At 35.9% G+C, this 23,312-nt stretch overlaps 1 protein-coding gene and 1 pseudogene across 5 annotated transcripts in view; one reads left to right on the top strand and one right to left on the bottom strand.

Annotated features, from left to right (window-relative positions):
- LOC105048996 (calmodulin-binding transcription activator 4) overlaps positions 1 to 23,312 on the top strand; it is a 35,562-nt gene that overhangs the window by 11,011 nt on the left and 1,239 nt on the right. For all 5 annotated transcript variants that reach the window (XM_010928531.4, XM_010928530.4, XM_073261104.1 and 2 more), the window contains 5 exons: positions 10,523 to 11,054; positions 11,583 to 11,836; positions 20,248 to 20,939; positions 21,127 to 21,694; positions 22,510 to 22,800. In XM_010928531.4, coding sequence (XP_010926833.1) covers positions 10,523 to 11,054; positions 11,583 to 11,836; positions 20,248 to 20,939; positions 21,127 to 21,694; positions 22,510 to 22,800 — 2,337 coding nt within the window. The remainder of the gene's footprint in view (positions 1 to 10,522; positions 11,055 to 11,582; positions 11,837 to 20,247; positions 20,940 to 21,126; positions 21,695 to 22,509; positions 22,801 to 23,312) is intronic.
- LOC140859408 (uncharacterized) lies at positions 4,686 to 8,736 on the bottom strand (annotated as a pseudogene).

The raw sequence follows: 23,312 nt of genomic DNA, 5'->3' as shown, positions 1-23,312 counted from the left end.
TGATCGTGGTGGGTTTGTAAAGAGTTTCATGACCTATACTCTTAAGAACAATTAAATGGTAATTTTAATGACTGCCAGTCTGCAATCTTATCAAGTGACATATCCTCAAGTCAATTAGCGGGATTCAAAACATAAAATGATATAATCAATTACATGTATTTAAAGGATAAAATACATCTGACGTCTAGAATCTCTTCGAGTGCTGATGTTGCTCATACGTCTGGATCATTTACATAATCAGGAGGCACATTGGCCCACCCCTCTAATCAAGCAGCATGATAGTCTTGTATGCTAATCCCATGAGGTATGCGCTCTGAATTATAACCGGTCTCAAATCTCTCATCGAAGCTCTGGCTCTGAAAGGTGTCCTCTGGTTGATAATATGGTTGCCGAATATACCGATAGCAAAATCCAACTCGTAAGGTACTTCAGGTTGCATTAGGTGGTATCCACTGGAAGATAATGCCTCAAATGCGTCATTCCTATATCCATATGGGTTATAAATTGCCTATGGCTGCTGGTCATAGAATTCAATATACGACTCAAAATCTAATACGTCTATGAATCCTACTCCACATGCGAGGTCATTTGCAGATGCATTGTATCCTGAACAACTTTGAGGAACCCATCTTCTATATGTAATCGCATCCTCGCAGGCTCTACTAGCTCGTGTATTATAGTCCATATCTTATGTGGCATGTATAAATTGTCTCATAAATAGTAGTCTCATGTCCTCCACTCCCTTTCCGGCCATTGAATTTATACCCATCGAAACTGTCATTGTTGCTTTCTCTGATCTCTGAATCTGAGTGAACTAACTCCTTCAGTTTCTCTCTTTTTTTCTTTGAGGCTATGCCAAGCAGCTACCTACTTTCCCCTCACACCTCTCTTTGCCTAGCTTTGCTGGGAGGATAGATGTCTCCCTACTGTTTGAGATAATTAGGTAGCATACTGGCCTCCTCTAAGCAACTCTTGATCATATCTCTGGGTGGATGTATCGAACTTGGAGTCACATGATGGTCAGCTCCCTATTGACCTCTCGAGCAATGACTAATCAATTGGAAGCATGCGTGGAATGTAGTGATCTAGCCATCGCTTTGCATCCACCCTAGACTCGCGGGTTATAAAACTAGTTGATTGTGGAGGCGATCTTGGATCATCAAGCTCTTGCTTCTACTGTTGGCCCACAAGCCATCCAATCATCGGATCATCCTCATCCTGAACAAAAGCATCTTGAATTGGACTCGAGTACTTCAGCTCCACTTCCTCCTGAATGTATTATAGTTTTAACCTCAAATTGTAGTGAACATATATGAGGTCGTTGAGGCGCTTCTATGTTAAATGGTTCCTCTGCTTGCTATGGATGAGAGCAAAGGTGGACCAGTTGCGCTTATAGCCACTCGAGAAGACTGTCTAGGAGAGGATCTAAATAGTAAGCCACTTAAGATTTTTTGCTGGCAAATCAAAATGAATTCATTATTCAGCTACAAAAGCATCGAAGAAAGTATATTTACATATAAGATAGTATCATATTAGTAGCTATGTAACGTCAAGTAATAGAATATCTAATTAAACTAGATTCATATTTTTCTTGCTTATAGCAGCTGCCAAAACTCCGAAGCATTGGTGCCCTCCCTTAATATTTTCATCTGTAAAAAATATATTTGTTATAATATATTAAGGACTAAAGATAGAGTTAAGTTAACAAAAGCAAGCCACTTAACTTATCTCTTGTAAATATAAGGTTGCAATTTCTGGATCAAGCTCCATCTTGTATATCACATTATGCAAGATGGTTAGAAACTCGTCGTTTATGTCGATCCTAGTTATGGTGTATTGGAATCTTGGGTTCAGATAGTAAGCTACAAATAGAGTTTGTAATTATTTTAGTAAAATTGTATATATATAGAAGCAGTCAAATTTTTAGACGGTTCTTAGTTTCTTGCTTACCTGCTAGATGTAAGTCACCACCTCCATTGATGTCCTTCACAACCGAGGAGGTTTTCCTAAACTCTTTCCCCTGTTAGTTTCAAAACTAGAGCTTGACTTGTAGTATGATGGCTCAAATTGAGCCGCAAGCCTAGCCATCTCATCCTGCTGCCACTGATCATCTAGGTTCGCACGAATGGTAATTTGGACCTATGCCTCATCATTGGAAGCAGAGGCCTTCTTTGACTCAGAGTGATAAGAAGGTAACTTTACGGCTCGGCAATCCACCTCTGTCTTCTTCTTGCAAACCTCTCTTTCCTTGCTTTAAAATTAGTGAAATACTTTTTCATTAGCTGTCGGGTCTCTTATGAATATTTTTGGCATATAGATACGTTGAGGTAACCGTCAGCTAAACATTGCTTCAACCTGGTTATCCCACCCACCTTAAACTGTGTTACACCAGTTGCACTCCAATGATGCTAACCCGAGAGCATTTACCTATGATCTCAAACAATATCATGCTTGAGGTCCTTTTTCCTCAATGGATCCATTCCTGCTGGTTAACAAACAAATCAGTTTATTAATTATTTAAAATAATAAATTGCATTATCATGAAAAAAATATATTTTCTCCTTCTAAAAATACTTCTGAAGTATGTAATACATAGTTATGATTTTTCATTATTTTTGTGTAATTTAATTTTTTAATAATTTTTAATTGAAAATAATTTTAAATAACATAAATTCAGAAAAATATGTTTTCTACTTCAAAAAATATTTTTGAATTATTTAATATGTAGTACTAATTTTATTCATTTTTTATTAATTATATATTTTTAATAATTTTTTAAATTAAAAATTTTTAAATCATAAAAAATTAAAATATTTATTTGAGCTTAGATCCATGTAGAATCTTATCATGGATGCTACATATATTTTTCTAAGCTTATGGACGTACATGAAAGACTAAATTTTATTCAAATTTTAGTTTGGGCCACTGTACGTATGATTGCATCCAAACTTGAATAAGTGGATACCAAATTTAGGTTGACAGTAACTTGTATGCCCCGAAATAAGATTCTAATCTAATATATATATATATATATATATAATGACTGAGGCATCTGCGTTGGTAGAGCCTTCGTCCGCCACATGTTTTATTTTTTTCTAAGACAATGTTTTTTTTTTTGCTTCGAACCTTCCGCCTCTCATTCTTCCCATAGCTTATCCCCCTCCTCTCTCCCTATCACTCCATACACCTTCCTTGGTGGCACTAATGCCTCTAGCTGATGCTTTAGGCAGTACTGGCCCTCGTTGCGTTGGCCCGTCCCTCCTCCACTGTCGTTGGTACGGTTGGAGGGCTTGAAGATGGTGGTTAAGATGGGCATGACCGAAGTTCGAGTTGGCTAGGAGGGAGGTGTGGGAGACCTCGATGGCTAGGTTGGGGAGGGTGATGCAGCTGTAGGCATTGATGACGGCTGCAAACAAGTCCGACAAAAGAGAGGGAGAGGGCTCGCATGTCAATGGCAAGGGACCAGAGATGGGGCCACAGGCGGGCATGGGTGAGGGGAAGGAGGGCGTCGAACTCGATGCGGAGGAGTGGTAGGAGGGGTGGGAGTGAGCCCAAGAGAAGAAGTCGAGGGCGGGGAGGGGGCGGTGGCGCGGATGACGTGGAGGACAAGGTCTGGGTTGGGAGCAGGGAGGGAAGCCTATGTGGATGGACTATTGTTCCTCAGCAGCTTTGAGAGTGGTCTAGTTTTGCTTTGCTACTCTAAAATTAGTGAAGTGCTTTTTCATCAACTATCGGATCTCCTATGGATAGATATATTAAGGTAACCATCAGCCAAGCATTGCTTCAATTTGGTTATCTCTCCTTTCTTAAACTCTATGTTATCGTAGTTGCATTCTAATAATACCGATCTGAGAGCATTCACTCATGATCTCAACCAATATTACACTCGACATCTTTTTTCCTCAATGGATCCATTCTTGCTGGTTTAACAAGCATATCAGTTTATTAATTATTTAAAATAATAAATTATATTATTATAAAAAAATATTTTCTACTTCTAAAAAATACTTCTGAAGTATGTAATACATAGTTTTAATTTTTCATTATTTTTGTGTAATTTAAATTTTTAACAATTTTTAATTGAAAATATTTTTAAATATCATAAATTTAGAAAAATATGTTTCTACTTCAAAAAATACTTCTGAATTATCTAATACATAGTACTGATTTTATTTTTTTTTGTTAATTATATTTTTTAAATAATTTTTTAAATCAAAAAATAATTTTTGAATCCAAAAAATTTAAAATATTAATTTGAGCTCAGATATGTGTAGAATCCTATCATAGATGCTACATATATTTTTCTAAGCCAGTGGACATACATCTAAGGCTACTTCTCAATTTTATTCAAATTTTGGTGTAGGCCACTATATGTATAATTGCATCCATACTTGAATAAGTGGATACCAAATTTAGGTTGAAAGTAACTTGCATGCTCCCTAATAAGATTTTAATTTTACAATTATCTTTAAATTATATTTTATATTTTTATTTTTAATCTAAAAATATATTTTTAATTTAAAAAATTATAGATTTGATGAAATCTAAAGATTTTAGTCTTATCTGCAGATCATCTATAGATCTATAATATATCATAAAATCATACCAAAGTCGAAAATTTTGACATGATCTCTTATGTTTCTATTTTTTGATATTTTCCAACCAAGGTCCGTTGTACCGATAGCGGTGCGTGTACTGACGTCGGGTCGGTACGATACGATATCGATATCGTACCGTACCGACACATGATACGCTCCGGCATACCGATTCGATATCGATATAATTTTTTTTGTTTTTTATTTTTTTTGGATCTCCAAGTTATTAATTCATAATTATAACCTCAAAATTATATTATATTACATATTATTAACATATTTGGATTCAATTTTTGAGTTCGATAGCGGTACAAGGACTCTTGATTTAAAATTTTAAATATATATTTATTTACATTATATTACAACTCTATCGTTCTAAAATTAAAAAAAAAATATATAAATATATTTTAAAATATATCTAAACTTTTAAAGTATAAAGCATAAAAAATGATATACTGACCTCAAGATCTGCTCTGCATTTAATATCTCGTCGAGTGTCTGTGACGCTCATAGATATCTGGATCATTGGCATAGTTTGGAGGAATATCAGTCCATCCCTCTAATCAAGACGTACTGTACTTTTGAATATTCATCCCATAAGGCATCCTCTCTAGATTGTAAGATATCTCAGATCTCTCACTCAAATTCTGACTCTGAAAAGTATCCTCGGGATGATGGTATGGCTGTGGAAGAGCCCATCCGAATATATCGGTAGTAAAATCTGATTCGTAAGATGCTTCAGACTGCATAGAGTAGTAACCACTAGAAGACGATGCTTCGGATGCACCATATCCATATGGATTATAAGGTGGCTGCGGATAATAGGATCCATAATGCGAGGATGATCCGGATACATCCATGGATCCTACTTCACGTGCAAGATCGTCTGCAGCTGCATCATGTGCTGGATAACCTCTAGGAGTCCGTCGTCTATATGAAATCGGCTCCCCACGGTCTCTACCGACTCATCCACCATGGTCCCTATCTTGTGTGGCATGTGTAAACTGAGACTCATCGATGAATCGAATATCATCCTGCGGCTGTCTCATAAGCAATGATCTCCTATTCTCCAATTCCTCTTTGATCATTAGATCCATGACTACTACTACTAGTATCATCATCACTCTCTTTGATCTCCGAATCTGAGCCAGATAGCTCCTGTACTCTCGAGAGTGGTGCATATGTAATTGTCTTTTCTTTTCCCCCTTGTGCCCTTCTATGATTGAGTTTTTTGTGATTGGAAGGATGGATATCTTGTTGTTGACTGCCGACCTCGTCTAAATATTTGTCGTTCAAACTTTTGTGAGGATGTATCGGACATCGAGTCATATGATGAATGAGTCCCCTGTGTCCCCTCAGATTGTGGCTGATCAGCTGGAACCTTATGTGAAATATTTTTTTTTGCCCATTGCCTTGGATCCACCCTGATCTCCCTAGCTACCACACTGGCTGGTCGTGGAGGAGACCCCAGCTCATCAAGCTCTGGCTCCTGCTGCTGACTTGCAAGCCATCTGATGATCAGATCGTCGTCTTTGTCAGTATAATCATCTAGTGTCGGATCAGTGTACTTCAGTTGTACTTTCTTCTAAATGTATTTTAGCTTCAACCTCAGATTATAGTGAACATATACAAGATCATTAAGGTGCTTTTGTGTCAGACAATTTTTCTGTTTGCTGTGAATAAGGGCGAAAGTCGATCAATTGCGCTCACAGCCATTAGTAGAGATCGTCTGAAAAAGAATGCGGACAGCCACACCTCTCAAATATTTTGCGGACATTCCAAAATGAATCCATTATTCAACTGCAAAAGCAAAATTATATATCAAATTTTATAATATTATTAGGCATTTGATGTCAATCTATACTGCTTATTATTGATATGTAATTTATCTGGATTCATCTGCTTTTTACTTACGACAGCTGATGGGACTTCAAAGCTGTCTGATCCCTCTTTAAACTGTTTCATCTATAAAAAAATATATTTATTAAATTTATAAATATATCGTTGAGTACAGATTGAATTCAGTTGAATAATCACATCTGTTTTAAATTAGCATACCTCTTGCAGACACAAAGATACGATTTCTGGATCGAGCACATCTTATATATCACATTACGAAGAACAACAAGAAGTTCGTTATCCATATCTATTCCAGGAATAGTATACTGAAATCTCGGATTCAAATAATAAGCTACTTATAAATTTCATAATTGATTAAGTATATTTTTACAAGTATAAGAAAAAAATATTTTAAATATTCTTGAATCCATGCTTACCGGCTAGATGCAAATCTCTATTTATCTGATAGTCCCAACGGTACTCAATGATGTTAATGAATTCTTAAGCATGCTTCGGATCATTCTCATTGATCTGTTTCTTTGTCCTCTCTATCATGTAATATAAGAAGCCCATCTAGGAGTATCTTTCACAATTTACGTTGCGAAGCACCTCATATAATGGCTTAATAGCTTTCATTATCTTCTCAGCCCGCTGCCAGAATGACTGACTCATCACCAAGTTCTCCACATGACTTCCATTAGTACTAGCCCTCGCATATCTGCTCTCTTGCCACTCGACACTGACAAACATCTGATGTAAGGCTGCTTTCTTCTGAAGATGACTATCAAGTGCTATGTAGTTGGTAGCAAATCATGTGATAGTCGATCTTAAGATCTCCTTCCAGTAAACATCCGCATCAATGAAAGAATCCATGTATGATTGTAGATGAATCTAGTAATAGTCTGGGTAATCTCCATTATCTGCTGTACCCTACGAATCTTCTCAATATCCATCAATATAAGATCAATGCAATGTGCAGCACATGGAGTCCAGTATATCTGCAGTCGCTACTCCATCAGCAATTCTCCGGCAGCCTTATATTGTGGTCCATTATCTGTGATGATTTGCACGACATACTGCTCACCCACTAAATCAATCACCTCCTCCATCAGATCGAGGATATATGCGGCATCGTGCATTTTATCTGAAGCATTAATTGATTTGTGAAAAAATATTTTTTCATCATAGTACGTCAAAAAATTAATGATGCTCTGTCTAGTAGGACCGATCCAACCACATACATCACTGTCAGTCCGTATGTAGGTCATTTATTCTTGTAAGAAGCAATCCATCTCTGCAGATCCTCCTTGTTATTGTCAAAAAGCTGACCATAGATGTCTTTAGGTCCTGACGGATTTACACCCTGGCCGGCAGCCTCTATGGCTGAAATGACAGATCGATAGTAAGGATTGTCTGTTGTATTTGTTGGAATATGGCTGAAATGAAACTATGATCCAATAGCTTGCCACATATCTTTCTTCTTATCCTTTTTCACCATAGTGTCAATCCTCTGCTACTTTGAATCCTTACTGGAAAAAGCATGTGGATCGAAATCATGGATAGTGGCTCCTGCTGGAATATCTCTGGAGGACCTCCTCCTGCCAAAAGCTTTCAACAAAGATGACATGCTGTGTCTACTTCCTCTACCATCGGGCTCTCTGATTGAGATAGTCCTTCTGAACTCGAATTCTCCCCCATCGATCTCTGATCCAGATCCCGATTTGTAGCATGATGGTCCAAATCGCTTTCTATACCTGGCCATCTCCTCCTGCCGGTACTGATCAACCAAGCTCGTCGGAATGGCAGCCTCAATCTATGCCTCCTCATTATCTGGAGTAGAAGCCTCCTCTGACTCTCTAGAGTGATAAGAAGGTGGTTCTGCAGCTCAACGATCCACTTCTGTCCTCTTCTATTTTGTCCTTTCTTTTGCTTCTTTCGAATTAGCGAAGTACTTCTTCATCAATTGTCGGACCTCCTGTAGGTATTTCCGATACATGGACACATTAGGATAACTACCAGTCAGGTGCTGCTTTAACCTAGTTACCCCTCCTCTCTTGAACTCTGTGTTGCATCATTTGCATTTCCAATGATATCGAGCCGAGAGCATCTCGCCATGATCCCAATCAATGTCAGGCTCTAAATCTTTCTTCTTATTCATTTCTGCAAGTATAACAAAACACGACAGTTTAATAATTATTAAAAAAATATTATATATAAATTCAAAAAAATTTCAATAATAATTTTAAAACTCATAAATTCAAAAAAATATGTTATATGCTTTAAATAATATTTTTGAATTAACTATAATATAATACCAATTTTATATATTTTTTATTTGATAACATTTTTTATTAGTTAAATAATTATAAAAATATTTTTTAATTTCAAAAATTTTAAAAAATTCGAAGTTAAATTCAAGTAGCTTGAATCATTCTAAACATGATTCTCAAACTCTGATTTTTTATTTTTTTAATTTATTTTTTTAATAATTTTTTATGAATAAATATATATATTTAAAAAATTATATAATTAATAAAAGTCAATGAATGTCACACTCTGAATTTTTCTTCTTACAAATTTTTACAAGTATAACAAAACATGGCAGTTTAATAATTATTAAAAACAATATTATATATAAATTCAAAAAAAATTAATAATAATTTTAAAACTTATAAATTCAAAAAAATATGTTAGATGCTTCAAATAATATTTTTGAATTAACTAAAATATAATACTATTTTTACATATTTTTTATTTGATAATTTTTTTATTATTTAAATAATTAAAAAAATATTTTTTATTTCAAAAATTTTAAAAAAAATTCGAGGTTAGATTCAAGTAGCTTCAATTATTCTAAACATGATTCTGAAACTCTGATTTTTTATTTTTTTTGAATTTATTTTTTAACAAATTTTTACAAGTAAATATATATATTTAAAAAATATATAATTAATAAAATCAATAATTTTAGTGTCATCATGTAGATCTTCCAAAGATCTATCACATATGATCAAATCATACCAAAATCACAAAATTTTGGCATGATTTCCTCTTATTTTCATACTTCTTCGTTCTTATTCTTTTTTTATCCACAAAAATATAAAAAATAAAATACTTATTAAAAGAATAAACATTACCTTACTTTCAGCCAAAAATCAGCATCTCCTCGAACTAGAGCTGTAATTTGGTGGAATTTTTTTTCTTTTTCTAATTTTTTTTGCATCATCGAATGTCTAAGAGCTTGGGAGTTCTCTGAGAGAGCTCTCGGATCTCTCAGAGAAAGCATCTGGGTTGCCACTAAATGACAGTCCAGACCCCACTACACCCCCCACCTCCCCCCATTTGATTTTTGTCAGTACGGTTCGGTTGAACACCGAACCGAACTGTATCGAGCCATACCGCCCGATTTTGGGCGGTATGGCCCCGAATCGTGTCGAACCGTCCGGTTCGGTGCTGTTCGGATGTGTTTTCTGAAAAAAATGGCCGAATCGGATCGGCTGGCCACCGGTCCGGTTCGGTATGCCCTGTACCGGGCGGTTCGGCCCGGTACGACATTCCTTGTTTCCAATATTGAAAAAACAAGAATGGAGGTGGGGGGAGGCCACCTTACCTTTTTATGGTTGGATCCTCCTTTAATCGTTGAAATCCCGGCATTTTTTGGAAGAAAGGGGGGTTGTTTTGAAGAAGAAATGAAAGAATGGCCTGAGAAGGCTCGGGAGGCCTTCTCAGGCCTTTCTACAATTGAAATAGAGGGAGTGGGGACTGAACCAGTTCAACTTGGTGTGAACTGGGCAGTTCACACCAGTTCCACTCCAAACATCCGATTTGGGGCGGTTCAGGTGCCTTCTTGGAAAAACAAGCTGAACTATGTCGATATTGCACTGGTTTGGTCAGTATGGGGTGAACCAGGCGGTTTGGCCTGCTTCAGCATTTTTTGGTCTCACTATTATCTCTATTCTCCATATGATTGCCCTTTTCTTCTTTCTTTCATGATGTATGTGGTGGCTTCATTTTTAATGAGTGTGACATATTGAAGGTATATTAATTATGTATTATTTTTCACTTTTCTTATTCTCTGTTCCTTCCAGGGAAGATTTGTTCCTGAACCAATTTTCAGCGTCTCAACTGAATCTCCTTCAACTTTCAATCAGACCAACAGCATTACTGATGCTCAAGTTCAAGGCTTCCCCACTCAAATTAATGAATTAAATGAACAGTGCCAGAACCCGTGCAGCTCGGTTTCAGTGGAAGAAGCTAGTTCTGAGTTTGTTACAGGAAAAACTGAGAAGCCCCTCTTGATTAAAATGGATACATCAGAAACTTATAACCAGCCATTGCTGCCAGAGGTCAATCATGCATTACGGAAGCTTGAAGAGCAGTTAAGTTTGGATGATGATGATGATGGTAATGGTTACATCTATTCTGAGGAGAAGTTGCATCCTAGCTGCAATCAGAATGAGAAATCAGAAGATTTAGGAATTCTGAACCATGAAACAAGGGACTTCGTACAGGAAACACTCGACAGTCTACTTGATCAATTGAAACATGAGGCAAATGATCATGTGGAAGAGGGTGGACAGCAAGATGGTTCTCACGCTCTCCAGATGGTAAAGAGTCCAGGTATGTCATGCTTCCTTTTTTGTAATTAACATGGATCATTGACTTTTGTTTGGTCTGGTTAGGTTTGGCCAAATTTTTCTTTGACTATCTTCGATAATCAACAAGCTTGGTTGCGAAATAACTTAGCAGGAACAGTTTTGAACTCTTTTAACTATAAATGCACCATCTTATCTGGATTTTGCTAATTCAAGTTTCAAAATATCCAAGGATGAGCTAATGTTCTATGAATCACCTTATAATTTAGTAAACACAATAGTATTTTAATTATCGAAATTATTAAATACGTAAAAACCACCAGAAAAGGAGGCCACTGATACAATGCAAGCCATGATAGTGTTAAGATCCATGAGCCAATTGCCCTTTCATCTGTCTTTGATAGCCATACAAGTTAATTACTATCACTAGATTTCTCCTGTGGACTACCATATAGCTAATTTATGCCACCTCATTTGTTTCCATGATAATTTACCTTGAAGTACTTCCTAATATCTTAACATTAATGATACATCCATTTACCTTGCACTGCAGAATTTTCAAGATGGTCTCACGGATCTCATTCCCTGATAAATTCTACCTCTACGATAAACTCTTGTGGAGCTCTCTCTGGATTGCTGACTCCTGGAAATGATAATAACACTCATGGGCTGGAGACAGTGCTATTAACTGGAAATAGTGTATGTTCTTCTTCTGGAGCAGATTTTGGTTTGCCAGTAGCACAAAAACCATGGTTTAACATATGTGAAATCTCTCCAGAATGGGCATTTTCTTTTGAAAGAACAAAGGTGCATACCCTGAAAGTTATAGAATTTTTTGATTCTCTATTCTTTCTGTCAACACTATATTGTTTATTTTAGTGTTTAGCTATGCATGACAATTTGTTAAGATATAACAATGATGTATGAAAACTTGAAGAACTTCACAGGGGCATTAGTTTTTGATTTGATAAAGTTACTGCAGACATAATAAGAAAATGTACAATATCTTTTCTAGTATGACGGAGTGTTTTTATGTATATAAATGTAAAGAATAGTTCCATTGAAGATTTTCTGCATAAGATTGTAGCACATGGTGGGAATCCTTTTGGTTGTGCTAATACATGCCAAAGTATCTCACTTTGCACAGTAAAATTAGATGTAGAATGAAGATGCTTAACTTGATTATCAGCTCTTTTTTTTGGGGGTGTGGGGGTGTGGGGGAGGGGGGAGGTGGGTGCAGAAGGGTTGAATTTCATTTTCATGTTCTTGAGAGATGATAACCAAGTTGAGATTTTTATAAGGGAATGGCTGGATCATCCTAGTCACAACAGAATGCCTTTTTCCCTTCAAAATAACATGCATTTGGACTCAATCTGGTGTTACATCATTCTGATAAGATCTCACATACTCTTCTGCACAATCTGGTTGGAAGTTCGAGAGGTTATTTGCAACACAGGCCATCATGTTCTGAGGTCAAAGGATCTTGTTGAGGCTGTTGACAATTGAAGAAACTATTGCAAAGAATGCTGAACGATAAAGAATTTTACATTTGCTCCATGAGTCCAGTCAGGGATTGAGGACAGCAAAGAGTTAAAATAAATGCCTCAGTGATAGAAGTTGTTAAATAATATGTTCTATAAGAGGAAATCAAGAAATTCCATTTGCTCCAGATTCTTGAATTTTCCATCCTCCACCCCCCACATGCACTAAAAAGGAAAGAAAATGAAAACACAAAACAATATTACAGATCTACAAGTTTGTTGGACACTTGGAAGAAGATTTCTTATTCTTTTTCTGAGAATAATGATGGGACACTAAGCCCACTGTTAACTTTCTACAATGCACCCTTTTTATTACCTTAATGAAAAATCAGTTGGACATTGTGGATAGATTTTCTCAGAAGAACAAAAAAAATTGGGACCCAGATTCTCCTCCCTAGTGGACTAGTGGTGGACTCACTGACCTATAGCCCAATATCCAAAATTAAACAAATTTCCAAACCTCCTTGCCAATGGATTGGTGCAGTTGCTGGGCTATAGCTCGATTCATGGTCTGCCATAAAAGAGTGAAGTTACCGAAAGGCTCTATAAATTACGAGCTTGCATTGGTGGAAACAACTACTTTAGAGCTTAGAGAATTAGAAAGTTGCAATAATTTATTTTGGAATATTACGGCTAAGGTTTTAAATCCTGTGGGACGGAGCTGTTTTGATTTTTCTATGGAATAGGACATGCCACCATCCCGCCCCGTCTTAATACTTGGGATAGAGGATGTCCCAAGACGTCGCAATCAGGATGCTGGGACGTTAGCGGGACGGCCCTGTCCCGACACATGAGATGGTGCCCCATCCCGGTGTTCCATGGGATGTCCCGCTGGGACCTAAGTTATTTATGGCCATAGGTTATGTGCTTTCAGAATACAGTGATTAACCAAAGCACTTATTGTTTGTTGAGTTTTGTAACAAAGCATTAAGAAGTGATTGAGGGCATGTAAGAGAGTGGAGAATGTAGGTTTATGAACTACAGAAGTTGGTGCATGTCAATTCATAAAGACCAAGTTTATTCTCTTATGAAGAGATGTGCATATGTTCTCTTTGCAGTTGATAAAAGTGCAAGGCATCCAATGTTATGTGGCTCATCAGTCGATATTAAATAAAAAATATTATATTTAGGGACTGATGTGATGTATTAGGCAGTCATTATTTGTATTCATGGTGCAAGTTAATTGTTTGAGGTCCTTTAGGATGTGTTATTGCTTACGGCTGGTTACTGAAGGGCACTTATTGCTGTAAATTTCTTCTTGATGATGTGAATGACTCGATGGTATGGAGAATTTCAGATCAAGGGTGCTCTTTTAGATAACTAGGAGGACCGGTCCTGCTTGGAGAGGATCATAGGAGGTTGCTGCTCCTTGAAGAGAACTGTTTCTATCTTTTCTCTTCCTCTTTGAATTAGTCATGTATCATCAAACACGGCACTCGTCAACAAATTGTATCATATTAGCATCTTTTTTGTAGATTGAACCATTAGATCTCCAAAAAGCCAAAAAGTTAAAAAATCAATGGACAAGAGTTTTGAACCATGAATAGAACTAATGCTTTTTAGGATGGTCAAGCATAGGTTAAAAGGAAAACTGATATAGATCCCTCTACTGTTACATATCAGCTTGAATTATGTTTATCAAAGTAATATGCAATAGTATAAACCAATTTGTAGCAATATAAGCTGATCCAGGTGGTGCTGAAGTACTCCTCAAATGGTGCAAATAACCTGCTCAAATAGTTGCTATTGCTAGATCAGCCATAGGATATACTGGAATTTTATATCTTGAAGAACCTTATATTCAAGGTGAATTCTTGAACCAACACTAAACACCGCAAGAGGTTTTCTTTTGTTAATTTTTGGTTTTCCAGTTTTAGCCTAAAGAGTCTCATGTCACTTTTGACATTTTAGCTTTATTTTCATTAACTTTTGTAGTTGATTTTTCTTGACTATTCTAGAGCCTGTTTTGAATACCTATCTCAACAATCATGTCTTTGTTTTAATTTTTGTTGTAGAAGGTTGATGAGGAAGTACTTAGGCCAATGGGGTTCAGTTTAGCAGTATGTATGGCTCTGTTGGAATCCATATTATGTGAGGTTCTTTTCTTCTTTCTTTATTCTTGTGTAATCCCTCATTTGCCTTGTTCAGCGAAGGGGCTTCATTCCTTTCTGTGCCAGCCCCTATGTGTCTCCTTTGAGAAGCTGTGTGTTTCTAATGTTGTGGGGAACCCAGTGGATAGCACCCCATGTGATAATCACTTTGATGTGATTAGGGGCTTTAGCTTTTTTTTCATGCTGATGATTACATGCATGAAGATGATGTTTCGTTTAACCCTGACGAAATATACATGCCTTAAATGGCAATTCCACAAAGCTTGTCCTCTTTTTCTTACTTCGTGAGTTATCTTTTTAGTTACTTTATATCATTAACTTTGGAGATTACCAAGACCAATCATTTCTCTCCTTTACCATCATTACTCTTGTATTTATGTTCCTGTTCTTTCAACTCAGATGCTCAACTTTAATCTACATCATTGTGCAGGAAGAAGTCCAGTAAATTGACATGTTATTGAACTCTTCCATCAGGGCTTCATTTAATCCATAATTGGATACTTCTACCTTAAAAATTTTCATGAGGAAACATCTTCATAATTCGTAGCAAGAGAATTTTGATTTGGCATTCTCTAGTCATAATCTAGGAGGAGAAAAGAAAGAATGAAACTCTTTTCTGGTTATAAATCAATCAGAGAATATAAAAAAATAGTTACTCCCTGGGCCACTGGTTACAAGATCTTGATTCTGGTGGATGCTATGTCCAAAGGCACCAAAACATCTTAGGTGCTGTTTGGTTGTCTGTGAGTTTTTCCTAAAATAGATAACTATAAAACAGGGTATCTATATAACATGTTTTATGAAAAACAGGAGGGACTTGTTTTTCATAAAACTCATTTTTCTGGTTATATGACTTGCCAGCTTTGGCAAAATAGGTATTATGGAAAGCAACCAAACAACCATTATTCTAAAAGTCATTCATTTTGAACTTTTTATCAACTTATTTTAGTAAAATTCATCAAACAAATAGCCTCTTAATATACAATCTAAAGACTTCGGGACTTTCTCAACCTCACTGTAATAGAAAGCAGTTTAATGCAGCCACATATGCACCTGCATAGCGCCACATGCTATATTTATCGGGTTAGCATGTCATGTTCTATTATAACTGAGAATATGCACTCAAAATTCTCAAATATGTATGAATTTGCAAACTTAATCCTTATTATTTTTTGGTTTATTTCTATTTTTTTAACCATATGTATTATGTATATTATTTTAAATATTCAAAAGTACGAACCACATGCAGCTGCATATGCACCTGCAAACTACTATATATGCACTATGCAGTGGCCTAACCACATGCATGCCACTTCCGCTTGGAACTTTGTTTAACCCAATCGACTATATATATATATATGTGTGTGTGTGTATATATATGTGTATATATATATATATGTGTGTGTGTGTGTGTGTATCTGATATCCATGAGACCATAGCCATGAAATGATTCCAAAAGACTACCAAAAATTCCCCTGAGCTTCCATAAGCAGACTGTATATCTTTCCTTGTGATGACTCTAGTCCAACTAGATCTTCAGGCATGAACGAATTGCCTCTATGGCACGTCAATGAGTAGACCAGAAATTTGATTGAACTACATATCAAAACCTTTACCAAAACTTCAATGAAGATCCTAAGAATATCCTCATTATAATTTAAACTTTGACAAAACAAGAATTGAATTTTCATGCTAATCTAGATTCTGAAGTGAATATTTCCACCATTCTGCCACTCTTGGCCCTTCTTTATGGGTCAAACAATTTTGATCCTTCTTGAATTTCAACTTCATCGGCATCTGTATTTACTTTTTTAAACTTACAACTGGATAATGCACATGATATGTATTATGTGGTCCTCTTATCATATAACCTGATCACATATATCTTTTAGCTCCATTCTAGACCAAGATGAGCCTTCATCATATAACCTGAAGCAAACCTTGTCAGTTTGGCACTAATGCCAGATTTAAAGTCTTCACTTTTCTGGAACAATTAACAATCATACCTTAAAATAATATTTGTTTTTCAAAAAAAGGCAAGTCTATATTAAACAGATCTGCAACTACCTCTTCTGGAGATGGTAAAGAGATTTTCTTCTTTCTCCTTGATTTATGCAACCTGATTTTATGTCATATCCTTATGGATATGAGTGATGTATTGCCCTCATCCAGAATAATATAATGGTCTAAATTTTTTCTCTGTTATTTTCTCTCATTTCAGTAAGCAAAATCATTGAACTTCTTCAAACCTGATTTGGACAATCATGTCCAACCACCCCGAACATGAGGCTACTTTAATGTTATTCCAAGTGAAAAAAGGTAGTGTTCTCCCTTTTACCCTAAAAAGTACACCTACATAAGTAGACATTGCAGTAAATTTTCCTATCCAACTTAAATAAACAATTTTACACGTGAAAAACACAACTGTAATTTATTGAAATTCCTTGTGGACTTAACATAATTATCTAGTTCGTTTGCTCAAACATCTGTCAGGAATTAGCATCGACCCTGTTTTACCAGTTTTAGTACTTAAATCTGTGCATGCTGACAAGCACTAGCAGTACTATAGGGCTGCATACAAACACTTCCATCTAAAGAGTGAGGGAAAAGCACATGACATCAACACTTTATCCGCTTTACACCCTCCTTGAGCATCATAAAAGGTATAGATCTTTGACACAATTATGGATAAATAAACCACCGGAATGGAATGGTACCATTGATGTGTACCTCCCAGTGTGAAACCGGGACTGATATTGGTGCCAACATGCCAAAACCATCCATACTGATGTCTACTAGCCATATTGGTTTGTATCCGTGCATAGCCAACAATACTGTACCGACCCCATCGGTCAGCACCAATGGTGCTTCATTCTTTTCTGATATTTCAGTTCCAGTATTTACCATCAGTACTGGTACTGTACTGATAATACATGATTCCAGTGAAAAAACAGCATGAGGTTTGATATTGGTATTTAAAACATTGGACATAATCTTCTCTAGCATGGAACAAACTCGTGTCTCACAATCACAAAAGGAAATGGTGGTAACGAAATTCATTCTAGATCAGACTTCATCAAATCTTGTCGAGAGAGAGAGAAAACATTAGGTACTGTTTTGGATTAATTTCATAGGCTATTAGATAACTATGTTGTAACTATAGGTCTCTAACAACACAGGAGATTTAACCACATTGCCCATTAGAGGAATTGATGGATCCACCATGAGCTTGGTGCTCTGCAGAGTTCTGTTAATGCAGCAGCCACTTCAAGGGACGGTATTGAATTACAAAATTGAGGAAAAAGCAGAGACAAAAAGAAACTAATAAAGAAATGAAAAGATGAGAATAATCTTGAACGCTAAACCTTGCATCCTTTCTTTGCTTCTTAAAAGCCTTATGGAGACTCCCACTCAAGAGCAGGAAACAAAAAAAACTATTAAGGGGATTCACAAATAATAAGGATTATACTATGCTAATTAGCTTTTAAGCTACTTAATTCAGGCCCAACTACAAGCCAGAAATAAACATGCTACCTGGTGCACCATGAACTAAAATTTAAGGAATCTCCATCAAATTTCAGCTGCCTTTTTTTTTCAACAGGTATTTGCACTTTTGGTGTCTTCTTGTTGCAGTCTTTGCAGTCAGCAACTACATGTTGGAAAGTTCTGTGACATTTACCAGCTTTACTCTTTCTTATCAGGGAAAAATAACAGCTTTTCAGATGATGTGGTGATTGACGAGAGGAGTGCAGGAGTAAATGTTAAATTGGATTAATGGAAGAAAGCCTTAACGTGGCATTTGGTAACTCAAATGGGATCACCAAGGTGATCTTAGATCACTAGTGATCCTTATACTGAGGTACTAATCCATGATGATCTAAGATCATCATGTTTGGTATGCTTTCTTCCGATGATTAAAGATTTCTGGGTATCCACAAGTAACCTGTTTGTATTCCATAGGAATCCAAGATCACCGACCATATAATACTAAACTACCCCAGATATATTCCATAAAATATATTTATTAATCATGTAAAATATATTATGATAAAATATTAATATATTTATTTTATATATAATTATTAATATATTTTATAAAAATATATTTATCAGTCCTATAAATTATCAATCCTATAAAGATAAGTTAGTTGTTATTATAGAATTAGTATTTTATTTATACTTATAATATATATTTTTTAATACCAATATTTATTTTGCTAAGGAAAATAAGGCAAATGTAAATAATATATTAAATAATTTTATTTTAAATATAAAGTAGAATGATGTATTTCTACTATAATTTAAAATTATCATTGAATAATAATATGACAATAATATGATTAAAAATATATTATGATATAATATATCATAAATAAAATACATAAAATATCAATATAATCTAATATATATAATATTTGATATAATAGATTAATTGTATATTATTGTATCAATTTTTTTCGCTAGACCGAGAGGTATATTTGTCCTCAAATTTCAGCCTAAGATCACTACCTTCAGGTGATCTTGGATACCTGACCTCAAGGATGGGTATCCTATCACTCGAGTGGGTGGTGATTTGAACAATGGGGGTGATCTAGGATGGCTACTATGTAGGATCACAATGGTGGAACCAAATATGATGATTTCATTAGCTCCACCCATATCACTCTTGATCTCGGGATGATCATCCCATCCCAAATACCCCTAAAGGATTAGGGCTTAAATATCAATAGAAAAAAAATAGAATATGTAAGATGTAATTTTAGTGAAAGTGGAAATGAAAATAAGACCTTGAATCCTATTTGATGGACAAGAGACCATAGGGTGACAAATTTTGTTGTTTAGATCTATGATGCAAAAGAGTGGAGAAAAAAATGAAAAAAAGTTTGAAAATTAGGGCCCATTGGAAGGAGTTGGATGGCACTTTAAGTTTCTCATGTGATCAACATATATCTAGGCACTTAAAAAAAATATAAAATGTGTGCTGTCCTGTATGGTTCAGAATGTCAAGCAATAGAGGGTCTAGAAATACACAAGTTGAATGTAGCAGAAATGGTAATGTCAAGATGATTATATAGTAAAATTAGCGATATTAGAGTGAGGAATGGTTATATCATAAGAGTTGCAGGAGTTGACAAGTTAAGGACCAAGTGATGGAAAAGTTGATTGAGGTGGTATAGGTGTGTGCAATTAAGATCCGATGGGCTCCAATAAGGATGTTTGCTTTGCTCATTTTTGAAGCGAGGGAAAACCTATTGGTGACATAGATAGAAGCAACCACTTTTAGTTATGTTGAGAAGAATGAGATGACATTAAAGGTAGCAAAGAGTGGGAATGCTTGTGAATAGGAATTCTTAAAGTTGACATAAGTAGTTGGGAGAAGGCTTGATGGTTATGGTAATGATTACTAAGCAAAAGGAACCACGATAACATTCTTTTTTGTTTCTTTACAACCATATTTTTAATTTTCCTATACATCTCTAGCAACACTATCATTCTTTTTAATGCTATAAAGAACAAGTAATGTGTCAAGCTGCCTTAAAACTAAACACAGAAGCGCACACTGCAGGTTATCATTACTGGACACTTTCTTTGCAATCCTCCAGGGCACTCATGGGCCATATTATTTGGGGATGCTGAAGTTCCACTGGAAATTGTTCAGGAAGGTGTCTTCCGTTGTCTGGCTCCCAAACATGATCCTGGAAAAGTCAAATTGCGCATTACATCTGGAAATGGAGAACCCTGTAGTGATGTACGAGAATTTGAATTTCGTGCAAACCCAGGCACCTCAAGTTTCAGTAGCACTTCAAAGCAAGGATATGCAGTCATGGGCACTGAGGAATTGTTGTTGCTAGTCAGATTTGTGCAGCTACTTTTATATGGACATGACAGGACATCTATTCCTCAAGAAGGTGATGTTGAAACATGTATTGATCGTTCCAGAAAATTGAAAAGAAATGATGATCGGTTAGGGGAAATTGTTGAAGCTCTCCTAGCTGGTAGAGAGACTTCAGCAAACACAATGGATTGGATCTTGCAAGAACTATTAAAAGATAAGTTGCAGCAGTGGTTATTGTCTAAACATTTGGAAAATGCTGACCAAACCTGTGTTTTGTCTAAGCAAGAGCAATGCATCATACACATGATTTCTGGCTTGGGATATGAGTGGGCCTTAAACCCAATTCTTACTTCTGGCACTGGCATAAATTTCCGTGATACAAAAGGATGGACTGCACTTCATTGGGCTGCATGTTTTGGAAGGTAACTGAAATTTCACACAGTTCACATTCTGTTATTAATCATCCTTAGTGGAAAACTAAAAGTTATATATTCCAAGGTGGAGCTCTTGGGCTTATAACAAAGTTATATAAACTTAATGTAGAATTTGATTTCTGTGTCTATGCTGTGAAAATTTTCTTGTGACTCTTTAAAAAAATGATTGTCACAGGGAGAAAATGGTTGCTGCACTTCTTGCTGCAGGTGCTTCAGCTGGTGCTGTGACAGATCCCACTCCGCAAGAACCAGCAGGCAAAACACCAGGTTCTCTTGCTGCTGCCAATGACCACAAAGGCCTTGCTGGATATCTTTCAGAAGCTGCACTAACAAATCATCTTTTTTCTCTCGCAATGGGAAAAAGTGAGATTTCCAAAACCTCTGGTCCCGTGGAGGCAGATGGAGGTGTTGAGAGCATATCGCAGAGAAGTGCCCACTTACAAGGTGGTACGGAAGATCAACTTTTACTTAAAGATTCCTTAGCAGCTGTCAGAAATGCAACTCAAGCTGCGGCACGAATACAATCAACCTTCCGTGCTTATTCTTTCTGGAAGAAACATCAAAATGCTGATCAAGACAAGGATGGTTTCTCTCCAGAAGATATAAATGGAGTGTTTGTGGCTTTTCGTGGTCTTTGTGATCGAGCATTTCATAAAGCAGCTCTATCAATTCAAAAGAACTATCGTTGTTGGAAGAGACGTAAAGAATTTGTAACATTACGTAAACATGTCATAAAGATACAGGTAATCAAACCTCCATATTCATTTTTTAATTGTAATACACGTTCGTTTAAAAACTTAATTGATTGCATGCCTATTTGTGTACGTATTGTAAAGATCCAAGTAATCAAGCTTTCATGTTCTTGTTTTTAATTGTAAAATACATCTCTGTGAAAATTTTATTGATGTGTGGGTGTGAAAAGGTGAAAAGATTGAAAATTTTTATGGATAAAGGATTTACATTCAATCCACCTTTTGCCTTTATACATTATACTAAGGTTGGAAAGGTTGAAAGAAATTTATGAATAATATTATCAGTCAATAAAATTAAAGTTTTCCGGAGTGGCTCATAAAAAGACGTTGCTGCCACCATGAGCCACTACCATTAGCCCAAGTACTAGATCTTTGAGAAATACTTGCTAGTCCCAACAGGAACTCTGGACATTATTTTTTGACAACTTATTACTAGAACAATGCTGTACTTATTATCTCTCCTGAAAACTAGCTTGAACTTCTCCTATATATCCATAGTTGGATAATAGACACAGATTTTAGCTATCCAATTAGCAAATAATAATGTACTATGACCTTCAACAAGGTTTAATATGAGGTTCAATATCTGATATTTAGTGTAAAAATGTCATACGACAATTATCCACAAGCAACATCTGAAACATTATTGAACTCATTTAGTTTTTGTAATGATGTGGATTTTTTGGTTAATAGAGGATGGACCCTGCTATGTCAAACCTTTAATTGTCTTACAAATGTATATTATTTCAAATTGAATAAATATATTTTTTACTTTTCTTTTTCCTCTCTCTTAAATATTTTGACAGGCTCGTGTAAGAGCACATCAGGCAAGAAAGAAGTATGAGTTGCTTTTGACTGTTGGCATTCTAGAAAAGATAATATTGCGGTGGTGTAGGAGAAGAGTTGGATTACGAGGGTTTCGAGCTGACCCAGAATCAATCAATAAAGAGGAAGAAAATGACATACTAAAGGTTTTCCGTAAGCAAAAAGTGGATGCTGCTCTTGATGAAGCTGTCTCAAGCGTTCTATCAATGGTTGACTGCCCTGAAGCACAGCAACAATACCGCCGAATGCTTGAAAGTTACAGGCAAGCTAAGGTAACCACATGTAACGTTGATGCATAACTGTATATTATGCAAGAAACAGCCAAGGACATCTGGGCCTCAGCATTTTGTGGTCTAAAAAAAAAAAATCCTTGCTTGATCATTTAACCATGGTAACAGTAATTGCTGCAACACTTGTTTTCTTGCAAAACCATCCAGGGCCTGTTTTCTAGTCTGGAATTTAGTAAATCAAGTTAAGTTTTTCTTCGAAGTGTTTGGATTCTTATGAAAACTTAAGAGTTCCTTATAACATGGAATGGAAAATATCAACCTAGTTGTGGTCTTAGATTTTATGGTTTCTCTTCTTCCTTTATTGTTACAATCCCTTTTCAGGCAACCAAAGATTTCATCATAAAAATTTCAAATTAAAATTTTCATGAGCAGTGAATAAGCAAGACCAAAGGAACATGATTCTGAAAGTTAAAATCCTTAAATCGAGGAAGCATGGATACTCCAAATCATCTGCTGTGTGGTATCCATATCAGATGTCAATACTTGTTGAATAC

This window comes from Elaeis guineensis, chromosome 7, assembly GCF_000442705.2.
Source record: "Elaeis guineensis isolate ETL-2024a chromosome 7, EG11, whole genome shotgun sequence".
Classification (NCBI taxonomy): Eukaryota; Viridiplantae; Streptophyta; class Magnoliopsida; order Arecales; family Arecaceae; genus Elaeis; species Elaeis guineensis.
Note: the sequence above shows the minus strand (reverse complement) of the source record. Positions and strands in the feature narration are given on the sequence as shown.